Raw genomic sequence first — 17,146 nt, 5'->3', positions numbered from 1 at the left:
CTTCAGTGTGTCTAAGTCTTTGGTGGTTTTGTCTTTAAATTCGTTAAATTCTTGAAACAACTTTTGAATTTCTCCTTGGATTCCTAATTCCATTTTATCAATCTTGTCTGCAATCCAAATTCTGAATTCGATTTCTGACATGTCTGCCAGTTGTTTATGAATGGGATCTTCAATTACATCCGCCATATCTTTCCTTGCGGGGGGTTGATCTATTCTGGTTATTTGTGTTACCAGTTTTTCCGCTGATTCTGTCCCATGGTTGTTTTACTCCCTTTGATTTTTCCCCTGGGGTTTAGTTGAGGGCCCGTTCAGTGTTGTGGCCTGAGAGACTGGGGCCCTGTCTGGTGTGGTGGGGCTAAGTGGTTCTGACTTATTTTCAGCTGGCTTGTTTGACCCCAGTGAAGCACTTGCTCTAGGTTGAAGTCTCAGTTCTCTGAGTTGGCCCTGCCCTGTAAGTTTCCTGGGTCTGTGAGTCACCTCAGGTAAATCCTATCCTCAGGGGTGGCCACCTCTGGTTGCCCAGGGAGGCAGGGGGTGTGGCTTCAGCCGCCTCAGGGAACTGCTGCTCTGATGTGGTTCTCCCCCAGCCTCACTCCTGTGTCCCAGAGTCAGGACCGACCAGCCGCAGTTCGGGCACTGTCCACGCCCCGCCAAATCCCTCAAGAATCTGGACTCCCGGGGGACAGGCCTCCATTCCCAGAGTGAGGGTGGGGTAGAGCACCGGGAGCCCAGAGCCACCGGCAGTGAGCACACTCAGCTCCCTCCCAGTCTCTCGCTCGGCCGCAGCGCTGCAGCTCGAGCCTTCATGCTTCAGAGTGAGGGCGGGGTGGGGGGAGCAGCTGGAGCTCAGAGCCACCAGCAGTGAACAGACTCAGTTCAACCCAGTTCCTTGCCTGGCCACATGGCAGGCACTCAGGTCTCCAGACCACAGAGCGAGGGCGGGGGGAGCACCGAGAGCCCAGAGCCGTCGGCAGCAAGCACACTCAGCTCCCTCCCGGTCTCTCGCCTGGCCACAGTGCGCAGCTTGAGCCTTCAGGCTTCAGAGTGAGGGTGGACTGGGGAGAGAAGCTGGAGCCCAGAGCCGCCGGCAGCAAACAGACTCAGTTCAACCCAGTTCCTTGCCCGGCCACACAGCAGGCGTTCAGGTCTCCAGACCACAGAGCAAGGGCAGGGGGAGCACCAGGAGCCCAGAGCCAGGAGCCCAGAGCTGCCGGTAGTGAGGTCCCAAAGTTCCGCTCAGTTTTATGCCTGGTTGTATTGTTGCCCAAGGAGGGCTGCTGCACCATGCCTCAGAGAAGTGCCGCCCTGGTGAGGGTCGCCCTCCGCTGACTGTCCTCACCTCTCTCCCATGCCCCAGAATCAGCGCTGACCAGCCGCAGCTCGGGGACTGTCCTCTCCCCTCTAGAAGTCACCCAAGAATCCGAACACCTGGGGGACAGGCTTTTAGACCTCAGAGTGAATGGAGGGAAGTGCTGGGAGCTCAGAGTTGCTGGCAAAGGATATTTACAGTTTTATACAGTTTTATGTCTGGCAGGAGAACACGTAGGCACCCTAGTAAGGGAGGTAGGTCCAGATTTTAGTATGTTTCTCCTGTGAAGTGTAGTGGGAGGGCCTTTGATTTCTGCCCATTTGTTTGTGGGGTTCTTAAGCTGATCAGGTGGGGGAGGGGGGACTCCCGTCTGCTTGGTGGTGGGTTTTGTACCTTTTGTTTGTGTCCTGTGGTCACAGCTCTCCTCAGCGGGGTTGATGCGCAATCTTCAACTTTCTCGTTTGGTGCTGCTTGAATCCATTAGGTTACTTGCTAAATTTTCATCCCTTAACTCTCCTTCAGGACGGGAGCCTCTGTGGAAAGCTGGCTTCAGGTCGCCATCTTGTCTCCACCCCCGCTTTATAATACTTTTAATACCTACTAGATAAGGTCAAAACCTTCCCATTTAGTTTTATAATTTCTATTTCAGGTGGAACTATGATTTTATCATATCCCCCTCAAAGTTCCACTAGAACTATTATTAAAACTGTGTTCTGGGGCGGTGCCTATGGCTCAGTGAGTAGGGCACCGGCCCCACATACCAAGGGCGGTGGGTTCGAACTCGGCCCTGGCCAAACTGCAACAAGAAATAGCCAGGCATTGTGGTGGGCGCCTGTAGTCCCAGCTACTCGGGAGGCTGTGGCAGGAGAGTTGCCTAAGCCCAAGAGCTAGAGGTTGCTGTGAGCTGCGATGCCACAGCACTGTACCAAGGGCAACAAAATGAGACTCTGTCACTATTAATAATAATAATAATAATAATGTGTTCTAAATGAATTGGGGCACCGTGACAATTGGTTTAAATGTCTCTCTCTGATTAGACCTGGGATCCTGGCAGTAGAACATGACAGCCTGTCCTCCTGGCACGTGGCAGAGCGCCCAGCCCTCTCACAGGCACAATCTGAGGCCTGCACTCAATGTCTAGCACAATTCTTTCTTCCGCTGAAGAAGACTCTATTTCCTGGGCATGGTGGCTCATGCCTGTAAGCGTAGCACCTTGGGAGGTTGAGGTGGAAGCATCATTTGAGGCCAGGAGTTCAACACCAGCCTGAGCAACATAGTGAGACCTCATTTCTACAGAAAAATAATTTTGAAGAATTATCTAGGCAAGGCAGCACACGCCTGTTGTCTCAGCTACTCAGCAGGCAGAGGCAAAAGAATTGCTTGAGCTCAGGAGTTCAAGGTTGCAAGGAGCTGAGATCACACGGCTACATTCTAGCTTGGATAACAGAGCCAGACCCTGCCCCTAAATAAACAACAACAAAAAAAATCTCTGTTCATCCAGGAGCCAGAAAATGAAGGAAGCCATTTCTTGGAGCCTTATTTTCCTAAGCTGATTGTGTCAGTTTCCATTAAGGAGAGGACGGGGCAGCTTACAAGCATTGCAGACTCCCAACTTATACCATGACACTTCACATCTTTACCCTGCTCCCTTCCCTGGCGAGCTCCCTGTTTGGCACTGTCACAACTTTCCTGGTGTGACTTGGGTAGCTGTGCAGGTGCCCAGAGCCCTACTATTGCCAGGGAACCCTGCCCTATCCTCGTGCACAGCTCACCCCACAGACCTGGGTTCATATCCAACCAATAGTCAACATGGACTTCAAGTTGCATCTTTAGCTTTGTATTTTAAAACGCCCCTTCCCCAGCTTTAACTACATCTTACTTTTAAGGCCCAACTGAGTTCTTCCTCCCCCTACAAGCCTGCCAGCCTGCCCGGGCCCACAGCACTCTCTCTCTCTCTCTTATGAGTAGCCGCAGTACGAGCTGTCTGTATTCCAAATCGCTAGCCCTGAATCTATCCTAGTTATGAGAAATTCAGTCCTGACTACGCAATAACTGTGCACATTGTTCAGTCATTTCTGCATTTAATGTCTCAGTGTGAGGGTGGGGATGGCAGTGACGGGCAGTGTGCCCCAGGCTGCCCCCAACTCCATTTACTCCCCAGAATTTCACCCTGAACCTGACACTCAAAAGCAGCACCAAATGTGGCCCCCAGGGGTCTCTGTAGGGGAGACCTTGACACCAAAAGTTCACTCTCAAGGACCACAAAACACTCAGCATAGCTGTGTTGCTTTCACACGTGCACAATAATAACACCTGTGATGACAACAGGTGATATTTACAGTGATCTTATAAAATGCAAGGCACCCTAAGAGTCATTGTGGAGAACGATCAAGCCTGGGGGTGACGTAGGGACGCTACTTAAAATTTTTTTTCCTGCTTGAAGTATTTATTTGGACTTTTTTTTTAACATAATGCATATATAAAAGTGTTTCCCTTAAAAAAATGTTTAGATTAATATGAGAGTGCAGATGATTAGGTTACATTCTTTCCATTTGTTAGAATCCAAGTCGTAGTTGTACCCTTCACCCAGAAGGTGTGCCATGTACCCGGACGTTGTGCCTGTTAGGGGAGAGCACCCCAATCCCCCTCCCGCCGACTGTAGTGGCCTGTATACATAAAGCAAGGAGGAGTTATAAGTAACACCTGTATAGCTCGGTAATGGAACACCTTGGTGAAAAGGGCATGAGGAGGGAGTTGGCTCTCCTAACAAGCATGAGAGCTCCGGAGACGAGAGCATTAGTGAATTGGCAGTCTCTACACCTGTGGTGTTAAGCGTCACGAGATCAGCTCTGCATTAGGCTGCAGGAGCAGGCAGTAGAGAGCGTACGTATGTACATTCTTTCACGGACCCTGTCACTTCTCCTGCTTACAGAATGCTGGCGTCTCTCTGCTAAAGACTACTAAGCTCAAACCAATCAACATACCTTCCACCTCATTTACTTGATTATTGTGCTAAGACACTTGTCATATGCTCCATAGGTGTGGTCCCGCCTTTTACCTTCCATCGAACCTCCCCATGCTGCTCCCATTCCCTCCCACTCCATTTCTCTCCTTCATCCTGGGCTATAGTTGTGTTCTGTCTTTCATAAGAAAGTGTATTTGACTTAATAAAAAAATAAATAAAAGATTACTAAGCTCAGCTAAGAAAGACTGCTAAATTCTATTTTTCTAAGATTGCTTCTCCCTCAAAGACTGTTTATCTCTCTCTCTCTCTTCTGCTAAAGTAAATAGCCCCCAGACACCTAAGAGCAATTGTTCCTGAGAGAGATAACAGCATAGCAGTGTTGGGAACACAGCTAGATAAGCCGTCTCCATCCTGCCCGATCAGTGGCAAAGAGCAGACTAGAGTTTAATTGTGTTTTCCTCTTGTGTGGGCATGGATTAGTTCACCTCCTGGTTTCATGTTAGTATTGAGTACATTGGATTCTTGCCTTTCCATTCTTTTTTTTTTACAAACAAAATATTAGATTTAATAACTGAATTTAGTAAGTCACTAGACACAAGATCAATATACAACAATTAATACTATTTCCAAATAATAAGCAATAAGAAATTGAAATTTTAAAGATATTATTCACAATAGCCTCAAATGTCTAGAAATAAACACAATAGACGTACAAGTCTTCTGAATAGAAAACTACATAATTGGCGGCGCCTGTGGTTCAAGGAGTAGGGCGCCAGTCCCATATGCCGGAGGTGGCGGGTTCAAACCCAGCCCGGCCAAAAACCACACACACACACACACACACACACACAAAAAGAAAACTACATAATTTTCCCAAAGAAATTAAAAGAGCTCCACATAAGTAGAGAAATAACCATGGTCAAGGATTAGAGGGCTTAATATTATAAAAATACCAATCTTCTACCAAATTGAGTTATAGCTCAATGCAATCCTGATCCAAAATTACAGCAGGACTTTTTATAGACATTAACAAGCAAATTAGAAAATTTGCCCTTCCATTCTTGCGATACTTTAGTAAGGAGAATATGTTTCAACTCCAGGTTAACACAAAGATGTAAAGTCTCCATCTTTTCTTAAGGCTGAATAGTATTCCATGGTCTACATACACCACAGCTGATTAATCCATTCATGTGTCAGACGGGTGAATTCTACATTTGGTGATTGTGAATTGAGTTGTGATAAACATTCTAGTGCAAATGTCCTTACTGTAAAGCCATTTCTTTTTTTCTTCTCAGTAGACACTAGTGATGGGATTGCAGGATCAAATGGAAGGTCTACTTTTAGCTCTTTGAGAATTTCCATCCTGCTTTCCAAAGAGGCTTATTAGATCCCACCAGCAGTGTACAAGTGATCCCTTCTCTCCACACCCAGGCCAGCATCTGCAGCTTGGGGACTTTGCAATGTGGGCTAATGTCACTGCAGTTAGGTGCTATCTCAGGGTAGTTTTAAATGACTTAATCTTAATGTGCCTCACTGTCCCCATCTAGACAATAGAGATAATTTAAAAATAGAATTTGTCAGCTGGGCGTGGTGGCACATGCCTGTGGGAGGCCGAGGTGGGTGGATTGCTTGAGCTCACAAGTTCCAGACCAGCCTGACCTGTCCCTACTAAAAATAGAAAAACTGAGGCAAGAGGATCACTTGAGCCCAAGTTGGAGGTGGTTGTGAGCTATGACGCCATGGCACACTACCCAGGGCAACAGCTTGAGCTGTCTCAAAAAAAAAGAATAGAATTTATCTCACAAGTTTATAGTGAAGATGACATGATTCGACATGTGTAAACTGCCTAGAAAGCCTGGCACCCAGCAGGTGCTTCAGAAGTGTGAAGTGTTGACACATAGTGAATTGATAGTTGAGGAACACCGAGTGAGGGGGTGCAGGGGCTGTGAATGATCAAACTGCAGAGCAAGTATGGAGCCCTGTTAACAGTGGACAGCAGCAGCCAGGACACCTGCCCACACACTGCAGGGCTCCAGGAAGATCAGGGGAGACAAAACACCAACAGCAGGTAGGAACAAGGTCGTGCACAGACAGGCAGGAGAGCCTCAGCTTGTCCAGCCAAAGGCCAGCCGGTCCTGCCCAGGTGGAGGGTCATCAGGGAAATCAGCCAGACAGCCCCAGGCCACAAGGGCAGGACCTGAGAGATGGCCTGGAGCCCCCAGCCTCAATGCCTTTCTGGGGGGTGAAGGTCAGCAGCAGGCCCTGCCCTGGGCTCTGAGGACAGGCAGGAGACCAGCTCAGAACCAGCAAGGTGGGCAGGGTGTGTGGGTCCACATAGTTTCTCTTACCGTTATCTTCTCTTCTGCTGTTATGGTAAAAAGGGCTCTTAGCTGAGTTCTGTTCTAGAAAAGGAAGTAAGAAAATGCCTTAGTCAACAGTCTTGAGGGTCAAGCCACAGGGTAACGTGGCTCCATGATACACCAGCAGTCCGACCCCGGGCAAGGTAGTGACCTCTCTGTGCCTCAACTTTTAATATAGAACCTGACGGGGGGGGGGGGGGGGAAGGTGGAAGAGCATGCCTGATATTCAGGTCGAGAAAAGCATCATGCTGTTGGCAGAAGCGGCTAGCCAGAGTGCCAACAGCAATCGCAGGAGTATCATTGTTTATACCCTGGCCTGGGGCTTGGAATCCCAGGTGCTAAGCAACCTCTGTGTAACTCTCATCACAGACACTTCTGACTCAGCCTCCCCTAACCTGATTCCTTAAGGGAGAGACAACTGTGGGGCAATCGCTTGCTCCTTTCTGTCCTGGAGTTGCCTCTGCTTTGGAACAGGGTGGTGCCCTAGCATCTCAGGACCCCCTGAGACTAGCTGAGGCCCACATTCAGCCGTACTCTGCTGCGCCCACCTGTGTTTTCTGATCCAAGGTCTAAGCACATGGGAGGGTAAAGTGCACTCCAGAGCGTGTCTTCAACTCTTGGTGACACACAAATCCTTATCTCTGTACTTAGGATATAAGTTTCGAGACTTGGGAAGCATGTTTTAGATCCTGGGCTGAAATAAAAAATGTGGACCAAGTGGGACCTATTGACAGTTTTATAAGGTGGACATAATGTTTATATAACATGGTATCAAGAACTTGAGATGAACATTCTAGTATTTTCCCTCTTGACCTGCCTTTCTGTAGGCAGTTTCATGTAAGTAACCCACATGGAGTTGGTAGCTGTGTGTGTGTTTACAAGGCAGTTTCCAGACCCAAATGCAATGCATAACTACCTCTTGCTCTGATGACTACATTTGCTTGGCACGGAGTAGGCCCCAGTAAGTGATTAACTAATTCTACTGTCTCCTCCAAGGCTCTCACACAGCAGAGCTAGAAGAGATGGGGGGGGGGTCTCCCTACTTCTCTCACTTTTCAGTGGGGAGGGGAAGTGAAGTCAGAGAAGTTACATTGCTTCTGAAAATACAGCCTCTGAAATGTGTGCACTAATGTGAACACTCATTCAATGCACACAATGGATTTTTAAATGAATCCTTTATTTTCCCATTTGTAGTACAAGACTCTTTACAACTGCCTGATAAGTAGAACAACCAGTGTTCTCACAAGGAACTAACAGAAGTCTCACTCAGACTTAGGGTCTGATTGTTTTGAGTTTCAAACACACACTGACCTTCATCATATAATTATAAAAGCCCAGAAGGTGGCCGGGCATAGTTGCTCATACCAGTGATCCCAGCACTTTGGGAGGCCAAGATAAGAGGACCACTTGGGGCCAGGAATTTGACACCATCCTGGGCACCAAACTAAGACCCCTTTCTCTACACAAAATTTTTAAAAATGATCCAGTGTGGTGGTCCACACCCATAGACCCATCTACTTGGGAGGCTGAGGCAGGAGGATGACTTGAGCCCAGGAGTTCAAGGATGTAGTGAGCTGAGATGACACCACTCCACAAAACAAAAGCCAAAAGCGCAGGAGTCACCAATCAGGTGAAACTGAGAAATTCCAATACTTATTCACTCCACAAACACTGGCTAACTGCCTCCTGTCAGTCATTTCTATCACAGGGTCTGGGAGGAGGTGAAGCTAGTGGTCTAACAGAGTAGGCAGGTGCTGAACTCCAGATGATGAAGCTTGGGACTCAGGAATCTTCAGGTGGGCAGGTGGGCCCTACTCTCTGCCTTCCCCTCTCTGTCCATGGAGCTTCCCGGAGAGTCTTAAAGGTTCAGAGAAAGAAGGAAACTTCAGGCCATTTGTAGACTCATGTATACATCATTTTCTTTATCCCCACAGAAGACTGAAGTTATCAAGAGAACAATCTTTTTACAGATAAGAAACCAGATGCTCAGAGAACTTAAAAAAAAAAAAAGTTGTCCCAGATTCATTAGTTCATTGATGTGTTTGTTCACTTGTTCAACAGATAGTTCTGAGCACCTGTCATGAGCAGGACTCTCCTTTTAGCACTGGGGACACAGCTGTGAACAGGAAAGATGAGGTCCCTCCAGTGTGGAGCTGGCATTCTGGAGGGCTGAGGAAGGGTTACCGGAGATGGAGTCAGTTTCACAGACTGAGCAAAGGAGCAGACAGGACCACGTCCGGAGGGGTCAGGAGAGGAGGTGAGGTGTATGTGAGGGAGCCACACAGCACCCCAAACCTCTCGCCAGATCCTCAAATGCTTCACAGCTGGAGGAGACAGAATCTTTGGGTTCTTTTTTTTTTTTTTGAGAGAGAGAGAGTCTTACTTTGTCACCCTGGGTGGAATGTCGTGGCGTCATACCTCACAGCAACCTCCAACTCCTGGGCTCTAATCCTCTTGCCTCAGCCTCCCAAGTAGCTAGGACTACAGGGACCTGCCACAATGCCCAGCTAGATTTTTTTTTTTTTTAGAGACAGGGTCTCGCTCTTGCTCAAGCTGGTCTCAAACTCGTCAGCTCAAGCAATCTATCTGCCTGGGCCTCGGAGAGTGCTGGGATTGCAGGCATGAGCCACCGGGCCTGGCCCCTTTGGTTTCATTCTATTCTGAGTTTCACACTTGCTTTCTGATTCTTGCCTTATTTTAAACTTTGATTTCCACATATTTGGCTTTCTACCCTCTGAAATTGTTGATGATATTTCTTCTGGGACACTTTGTTCCTATCTTTTTAAATCTTTATCCTCTCTTTTTTGACTTTATACTTAATTATTTCCTGGGAGATCTGTCATTCCCAACAGTTTTATAGTTTTCTTGTATCTGTCTTTACCTTTTCAGTATCTTTCACTTTATCTAAATTTATCTGTTTTTTTCCTTACTTCAGAAAACACCACACAAGCCCAGCAGCCATAAGGTTGTGAGGAGGCCCCGAGAGGGGCTGGTGGCTGAAGGGTCAGACTTGTCACATGACCTGGGCAGTACCAGCCACTTTGAGCTACATTTTCCACATCTGGGAAAAGGGACTTTCTCAGGGGGCTGGAGTCAGAATAACCTGACAAAAGGAAGCTGAGCCCCAAGAGCCTCTGAGAGACAAAGGCGCCTCTCCTCCAGCCTGCACCCAGGTGTGCAGCGCCCGCCCAAGACACCAGCCAGCATTCTCTGCATACGTGGAGTCACAGAAAGATAAGTGAGAAATCAAGAGACTATTAACAACAATGTTAAGGAATAAATCATGCCCCTTAAATCAACACAACATTCCTGTGTTGAGGTTCTAAACCCCAGAGCCTCAGAATGTGAACCTAGCTGGGGTCAGTGCCTTGAATGCAGTAATAGAAGTCAAATGAGGTCACTGGGGTAGCCCTGAGCCAATGTGACTGGTGTCCTTATAAGAAAAGGAGATTAGGACACCAACAGAGGGACGTGAGGACACAGGGAAAAGACACTGTCTACAAGCCAAGGAGAGAGGCCTCAGCAAGAACCAGCTCTGATGACACCCTGACATCCAGCCTCTTGGCTGTGAGATGATGACCTGTTGTCACTGATGAGCCCCTCAACCTGGAGTACTTTGTTAGGGCCACCCCGAAAACTAATGTTAATGCTAACGACTTGCTAGGTGCTTACAAAGTACAAGGTACGGTGATAGCGATTAACATGTATGGATTACTTATCCTTATGATAACCCTGCCTGAGGCCCAGAGGGGTTAAGGAAATTACGAAGGTCATACAGGTGTTACTGGGGCGCCAGGGCCCAGAGGCTAGCGCCCTAAGTGTCAGTGTTCCTAAAACAATCTCATATGGCCGTGACAAGACAGAAATCCAAGTAAAAAAAATGAATACCAGTGACGCGCTCTGAAAGGTGAGCTGGGCGGGAAGCTTCAGGCTCTCCCCGGTGCTGAGGCCTTCAGGTTGCAGTGAGGCTGTGTAGCTGACCTCAAAGGAGTCTCCCACTGCTCAGAGAGAAGCGTGAGCGTCAAGGGAGGTGATTGGCCCTGCCCCACCCACCTCCGGCCCACCCCACCTATCTTAGGCCCTGCCCTGACCCACCTCTGGGCCCCTCCTGCCACAACCCCAGGCCCTGCTTTACCCCACCCCAGACACAGCCTGGACATAGCTTTGCAGTTTCCCAGGGAGTTCACCTGCATGGTGACCGTGACTGCTGCAACCAGGAGCCCTTTCTCTTACACATTCCTGCAGTCTGAGGAAGGGGGGAGTTCTGAGGGGTCCACTGGGGAGAAGCGGGGACCACTTGCCCCTCCTCCTTTGTCACCGTGCAGGTCACCTCATCTGATTAGTCAGTCTGGGTGGCCTGGCACCCGCCCAACCTGCTCATGAAGGGGCTCCTCCAGGTCTGGGGGCCATGGCCCAATGTGGCTGGTAGGTAGGAAGCCCATCTGACTCTGCCAATCCCTCTTCTCACCTAAGTTGTCCTCCAACTTTGCCTTTCTCTGAAACTGGGGTTACACCCCAGCCCTAATATGCTAGCGGGCTTCATTTCTCAATGTATGGAGACCACACAAAATATACACAGTAGATCCTCTGTAAGCTGAGCACCCAGGGGACTGTAACAAGCTGGTCGACACAGGGAGGTGGTCACATAAGGCCTACTGTGCTGACACATCGTGTGGTGTATGTCTGGTTCCCAGGAAATCTAGTCAACTTACAGAGGTGGTCAACATGGGAAAGTGGTCAACTACAGAGGTTCTATTGTATACTGTAAACCTAAGAGGAGAAATGGCCACTGAGCCTAAGGAACCACTGGCATGTTCATTTTAAAAATACTCAGTATTTTCATTTAAAAAAATTTTTAGAGATGGGGTCTTGCTGTGTTGCCCAGGTTGGCCTCTAGTTTCTGAGTGAAAGTGATCCTACCACCTGGGCCTCCTGGGTAGCCGGGACTACAGGCGAACATGACTGTGCCCAGCTGACTTTATTTTTATATTAGGATAAAAGCTAAAATAATGAAAATAAGATGATTTAGGTAAGCTGGGATCATGAAAATGGTAATGCTGGGGACAGTAACTATTGCCAGACCTTCTCGGCACAGCGGTCAGCTCGCTGTCCGTGTGGCTGCACACACATTAACCAGCTGGCCTCCCACGGTGCTCTCAGGAGGAGGACACTTTACTTCCTGCAGCGCATGAAAGAAGAACCTGAGGCTGGGATCACCCCACTGACAGGTAGGGACACGCCCAAACCTCCCAGTGCCATCACCTTTCCCCTAAAAGACACTGATTCTCCTAACGCACTAAACAATGGTAATAATGAGATCAGCATGTCAAGGAACTGGGATCTCCTTGGCAATTTGATTTCATAGTTATTTACTTGATAGGTATCTACTTACTCTTTGGGGGAATAAGTCCTGGGTCCCCTAAGGTGAAAATTAATGCCCCCTCCCTTGGCAGGGTGGTACATTCACAGACACGTGTAACTTGGACACTGCTCCTAACTTAGGGCCTCACGGACAGAGCTAGCGAAGGCACAGGATCAATGGCAAAAGAGGACATAACAATAAGAATAAAAATAACTACAGAACAGGGCAGCTCCGTGGCTCCAAGGAGTAGGATGCTGGCCCCATATGCCAGAGGTGGCGGGTTCAAACTCAGCCCCGGCCAAAACTGCAAAAAAAAAAAAAAAAACTACAAAACACGGACTAACCAGAAGCACCCCCCACGGGCCGGGCCACATTGCAGTTAACGCGGCAACTCCCTTATCCTCACCACACCTTTGTGGGTAGGTGTTAGTATCATGCTCAGGAGCGGAGAGCTGAAAGGTGCAGGGTACACGCGCTGGGTAGATGCTGAGTGGCATCATGTGGAAAGTGCTTAAAATGACACGCATCTCTGAGCAGGGAAGCTCAGGCGGGGCAGGGAAGTCTGTCCGGAGTTTGGGGGCCAAGAAGGAGACTTAGGGCAGGGGTTGGGGCTTCCTAGAAAAGGGAAACCGGAGCCAGGCTCTGGAGAACAGAGATCTGTACACAGAGTTGGATAGATGCTGCTGACACCATAGTCTGAAGTGGAGGCCAAGAGGTGGGAGGAAGGTGGCAAGCCGAGTGTGGCAGGAGGCTGGCAGTGCGGGGCTGTGGGCTAGGGAGGGCACCGGGCACCTTCCCTTCCCTAGCAGAGTGCCAGGGGCATGCCCATCTCTGTGAGTCCAGGAGGCACTGCCGTACACACCTGACATCTGAGGTTCAGAGCAGTTCAGCAGCTTTCCAGAAGCCATGCAGCTGCTTGGAACCCAGGCTAAGAGTCACACTCAGGTGACTGAGACTGAGTCTGTGCTCTCTGCTCGGGGCCATGCTCTATTCTCCAAACACAAGCTTAAGAAAAGGAGATTTATTTATTTTTATATCACTGAAGGAAGAAAAGCATTGAAGGTCTCTTGGCTGGGACGTGTAATGATTTTGTGACACTTTAAACCAGAGCTAGCAGGAAGGTCACTCCTGGGGGCCTAGCCCCACTTGTAGTTTCTGTGGATAACAGCAGGATTCTGAGGGAGAGAGTAACATGACCAGTGAGCAGGGGGCCCCGAGTGTGCGTGAGTCAGTGAAGTTCTGGGCACCCAGATAACGCGACTGTGTGGCAGTTACCAGGGTGCGGGCGAGCCACACCGTCTGCTTTTAAGTCTCTGCCTGGCCTATCAGCCCATGCCTTGGGACAGCTTCTCAATCACTTTAGTCCCTTCATCTATAAACGAGGTACCTACCAACACTAAAAGAAGTCTCTACCCTTCTGGGCAAACAACCAGGTCTGAGGCCACTGTAACAACTGAGTCCCAGAATTAGTTTCACACTTGCTTGCTTAATCAACCACCTCAGGAACCAAACCTCTGAAAGTCACCCAGTGATGGCGACACATTCTACAAGCAGCCAGAGGTGAGGCTACCCAGTGGCCATGCTTGGACACCTGTGAACGCGCCTGAACTTCTCATGAACATGCCTCTGAGGCTGATGTCAACCCTCTCCCCCCTCAGTCCAGCACAATCCAGAACAAACGCTTTGTCGTACTGACTGATGGCAATGCTGGTCAGCAGTGTGATGCTACACAGCAGTCCCCAAGTTACAGACACCCCACTTATGTACAACTCACACTTATGAACGGAAGCTATTACAGGGACTAGGTAAATGGACCTGTTCCAACTTACATACAAATTCAACTTAAGGACAAACGTACTTTCATTCATAACCTAGGGACAACCTGTACTAGAATTCACTGCAAGCTCCATCTTTGTGTACGTTTCAAATGTATATTTTTAACCCCCCCCAGCTCTTTCCCCAGATCCAAGCTCTCCCTAACATAAAAAATTCAGCTTTCGGGAGGCAGATCCCAGGTGGCAGTCACTTCTTTTGAACCCTGACAGTAAAATGCGCCATCGCGACCGAGTGAGTGGACACGTGTGGGGCGTCTAAGAATGTGCCTGATACAGAGAGAGCTGACCCAGGAGAATCCGAGTGCTCGCTTCACCTGCCTTCCCTGACGCGGAACACTGCTCTTACCTGGCAGAAACTTCTTTCTGAAAGCCTGGAGTCCTCCTGGGGTCTTATTTCCGATCGACTCCCTCACGGTGAGGCCAGTGATGTTATCTAACATGAGGAGATCTGAGAGGTTGGCTGACAGAGGCGTCTTGTTGTTGTTAACGAACAGTCGCACGTGGGCTACCTGCGATTCGCTCTGCCCCAACACCTAAGACCAGAGGAGATGACGTGAGGACAGATTCCTGACAAGTCCAGCTTCTTCAAATGATGCACAAGCCCACCTGGTGCACATTAGCCTCCAGGAAGAGGAAGAGGAACGGCTGAGAATTTCTCAGGCCCTGTCAGATTGCAAAGGGCCCAGGAGAGTTTTGACCCACAGCTGCCAAGCTGTTGGTTGGAGACAGTTTCAAAAACTCTGAGGCCCCAAAATGTACTGAAATCATTTCTGCAGAGAATTGTAGAAGAGAAAATACCCAAATGCAGAATCCTAGTCAGATTAGGATAATCACTGTTACCCCAAAAAGCAAACAATGGCTCCTGGGGATTCAGGAATTTTGTGGACTCAGCCCCAGACACAGAGCCCTGCCCTGTGGTCTCTGATATGGCCACAGGAACCCCAGGAATGAGCACAGCTACTTGCCGGCCTCTAGCTCTGCCTGGCATGTGAGTGGCTCCATGGCTAGAAGTCACCCAGTGACCCACACAGGTCAGGCTGGCCACCTGGCTCTGCTCTCCTGCCCTGATGCCCTCTCTGGACTTATCTCCCACCACCCCTGCACCCCTTCTCCCCAGCTCCGCTGAAACAGACACAGGCGCTGAAATAAAGAGAGGGAAGCTAGATGTGTTCTGAGACTAGAGAGGTCTGGAATATAAGAAGTAAAAAACCAAGTTCCAGAACTGTGTGTGTAGTACACTGCCCACTATGTAGACAAGGAGGGAAGGAAGGTGCACCTAGGTGTACACACACGGACACACCTCGGGACTGCACTCACATGGCAGAAAATAAGGCGGAAGGGTACAGGGGAAACCACTGACACTGATAGCAACCAGGAAGGCAAACAGGTAGCTGAGGGTCTGTGATAAAACAAGGGTGGTGGTGGCACCTGTAGCTCAGTGGATAAGGCGCTGGCCACATACACCAAAGCTGGCGGGTTCGAACCCGGCCTGGGCCAGCTAAAACAACAATGACAATTGCAACAACAACAACAAAAAAACATAGCCAGGCATTGTGGCGGGCACCTGTAGTCCCAGCTATTTGGGAGGCTGAGGCAAAAAAATCACTTAAGCCCAAGAGTTTGAGGTTGCTGTGAGCTATGACGCCACAGCATTCTACCCAGGGTGAAAGCTTGAGATTGTCTCAAAAAAAAGGTGGTGCAGTAAAGGATGAACTCAGCAGGCCTGGGCTGTCCGAACCTCCCCACGTTCCAAAAACAGGACTGGCCCTTGACCAGCGCCTGGGAGATCACCTCTGAAGCACGTGGAATGAACGTCCTGCCTAATTAAAGTGTTTTTGCACACCTGAGGACTCAGACCTGACTAGAGAGTTGATGGCAACACTGTGAGCTGTGGTGCAAGCTTTGGGCCGTGCAGGATCCATGTGACCTCTGGAGGAGCTGGAGAATGAGTAACCGCGGTCAGTCTCACTGGTGTTTTGTGCCTGCACGGCACAGTCCTGACAAAACCCTGGACACCGAGGCTCAGGTGACCTTCCCGGGGTAGTGGCATTCCGTATGTGGGTCGCACATTGTTGCTGGGGGACCTGAGCCCTGTTACGTGACTCTACCAGGAGCGCACGACTGGAAGCTCAAGCCTGGTCTCTCCCGCGTTCTGCTGCGTTTGCCTTTCTCCTCTGCTGACTTGAATCTGTATCCTTTCACGGTAATAAACTCTAACTGCAAACATAATGGCTATTCTGAGTTCTATAAATCCTTTTAGCAAATCATGAACCTGAGGGTGGTGTAGGGGACCCCCAACACAGGATGATATAAACAACCATCTTGTAGGATTAGTAAGATTAAAAAAGACATGAAACACATTTTGCAAACTGTCAGGTACCATATTGATGTTTATAATCTGAAGGAAAATATGTCATACTTTCTTTCTCATTGTAAATGATCCCTGTGGACTTTTACTGACAGTTATTTAATTATTACAAGAACAAAAACTCTCAGTCCTGGTGTTACCATGTAAGATATCAGACCCCTTGTTTATTTCATCACTCACCTGCTAGACAAGGGTAGCTAAGTCCACAATTTGCCAATTCTTTTTTTTTTTTTTATTGTTGGGTATTCATTGAGGGTACAATAAGCCAGGTTACACTGATTGCAATTGTTAGGCAAAGTCCCTCTTGCAATCGTGTCTTGCCCCGATAAAGTGTGACACACACCAAGGCCCCACCCCCAATTCTTAAATACATGACTCCACTAACATGATTTGAGCAAAATCTAGTAATTTTCTCATCAAGTCTTAGTCACCTACAGAAACTTACCAGTGCACATTTCTGAAAAATTACTCCATTCTCAGAAGCCCCTGGAACATCTCTTAAAAGGTCCCCATACTACAATGGAATGCAGAAATTAGTAGAAAATGAAAAACAGTTCATGATATACCTATTTCTTTACAAGTACAATTAGATGAACTTTTTTTTTTTATTGTTGGGGATTCATTGAGGGTACAATAAGCCAGGTTACACTGATTGCAGGGTAGAGTGGGCATTTCTGCTAATCTATAAGTAATCTGGAAAATTTATTTTCAGAAGGGCATTAAAGGATTGGAAATGAGAATCATGGGAAAAGAAGAATGTGGATGTGAGATTCCCCTGCAGAGAGTCCCTCGTCTGGGCTACACATGAAGACACCTGTTGTCACTGGGACTCAGCAAACCAGAGCTGACACGTCAGAGGAGGAATGTGAGCAGAGTGGTGAAGGGATCACCCAAGGACCGGAGCATGTACCCTGTGCCCCACCAGCCACTCCCGGGGATGCAGAGGG

General features: G+C 48.7%; 1 protein-coding gene across 2 annotated transcripts in view; it reads right to left on the bottom strand.

Moving 5' to 3' along the window:
- The window catches only part of EVC2 (EvC ciliary complex subunit 2), a 135,248-nt gene that overhangs the window by 102,221 nt on the left and 15,881 nt on the right, over positions 1-17,146 (bottom strand). For both annotated transcript variants that reach the window (XM_053565924.1, XM_053565925.1), the window contains exons 4-7: positions 16,645-16,713; positions 14,178-14,364; positions 10,523-10,632; positions 6,623-6,676 (exon numbers count right to left, since the gene is read on the bottom strand). In XM_053565924.1, coding sequence (XP_053421899.1) covers positions 6,623-6,676; positions 10,523-10,632; positions 14,178-14,364; positions 16,645-16,713 — 420 coding nt within the window. The remainder of the gene's footprint in view (positions 1-6,622; positions 6,677-10,522; positions 10,633-14,177; positions 14,365-16,644; positions 16,714-17,146) is intronic.

Source organism: Nycticebus coucang, chromosome 17, assembly GCF_027406575.1.
Source record: "Nycticebus coucang isolate mNycCou1 chromosome 17, mNycCou1.pri, whole genome shotgun sequence".
In the NCBI taxonomy this organism is placed as follows: Eukaryota; Metazoa; Chordata; class Mammalia; order Primates; family Lorisidae; genus Nycticebus; species Nycticebus coucang.
This window is presented reverse-complemented; position numbering and strand designations above follow the sequence as displayed.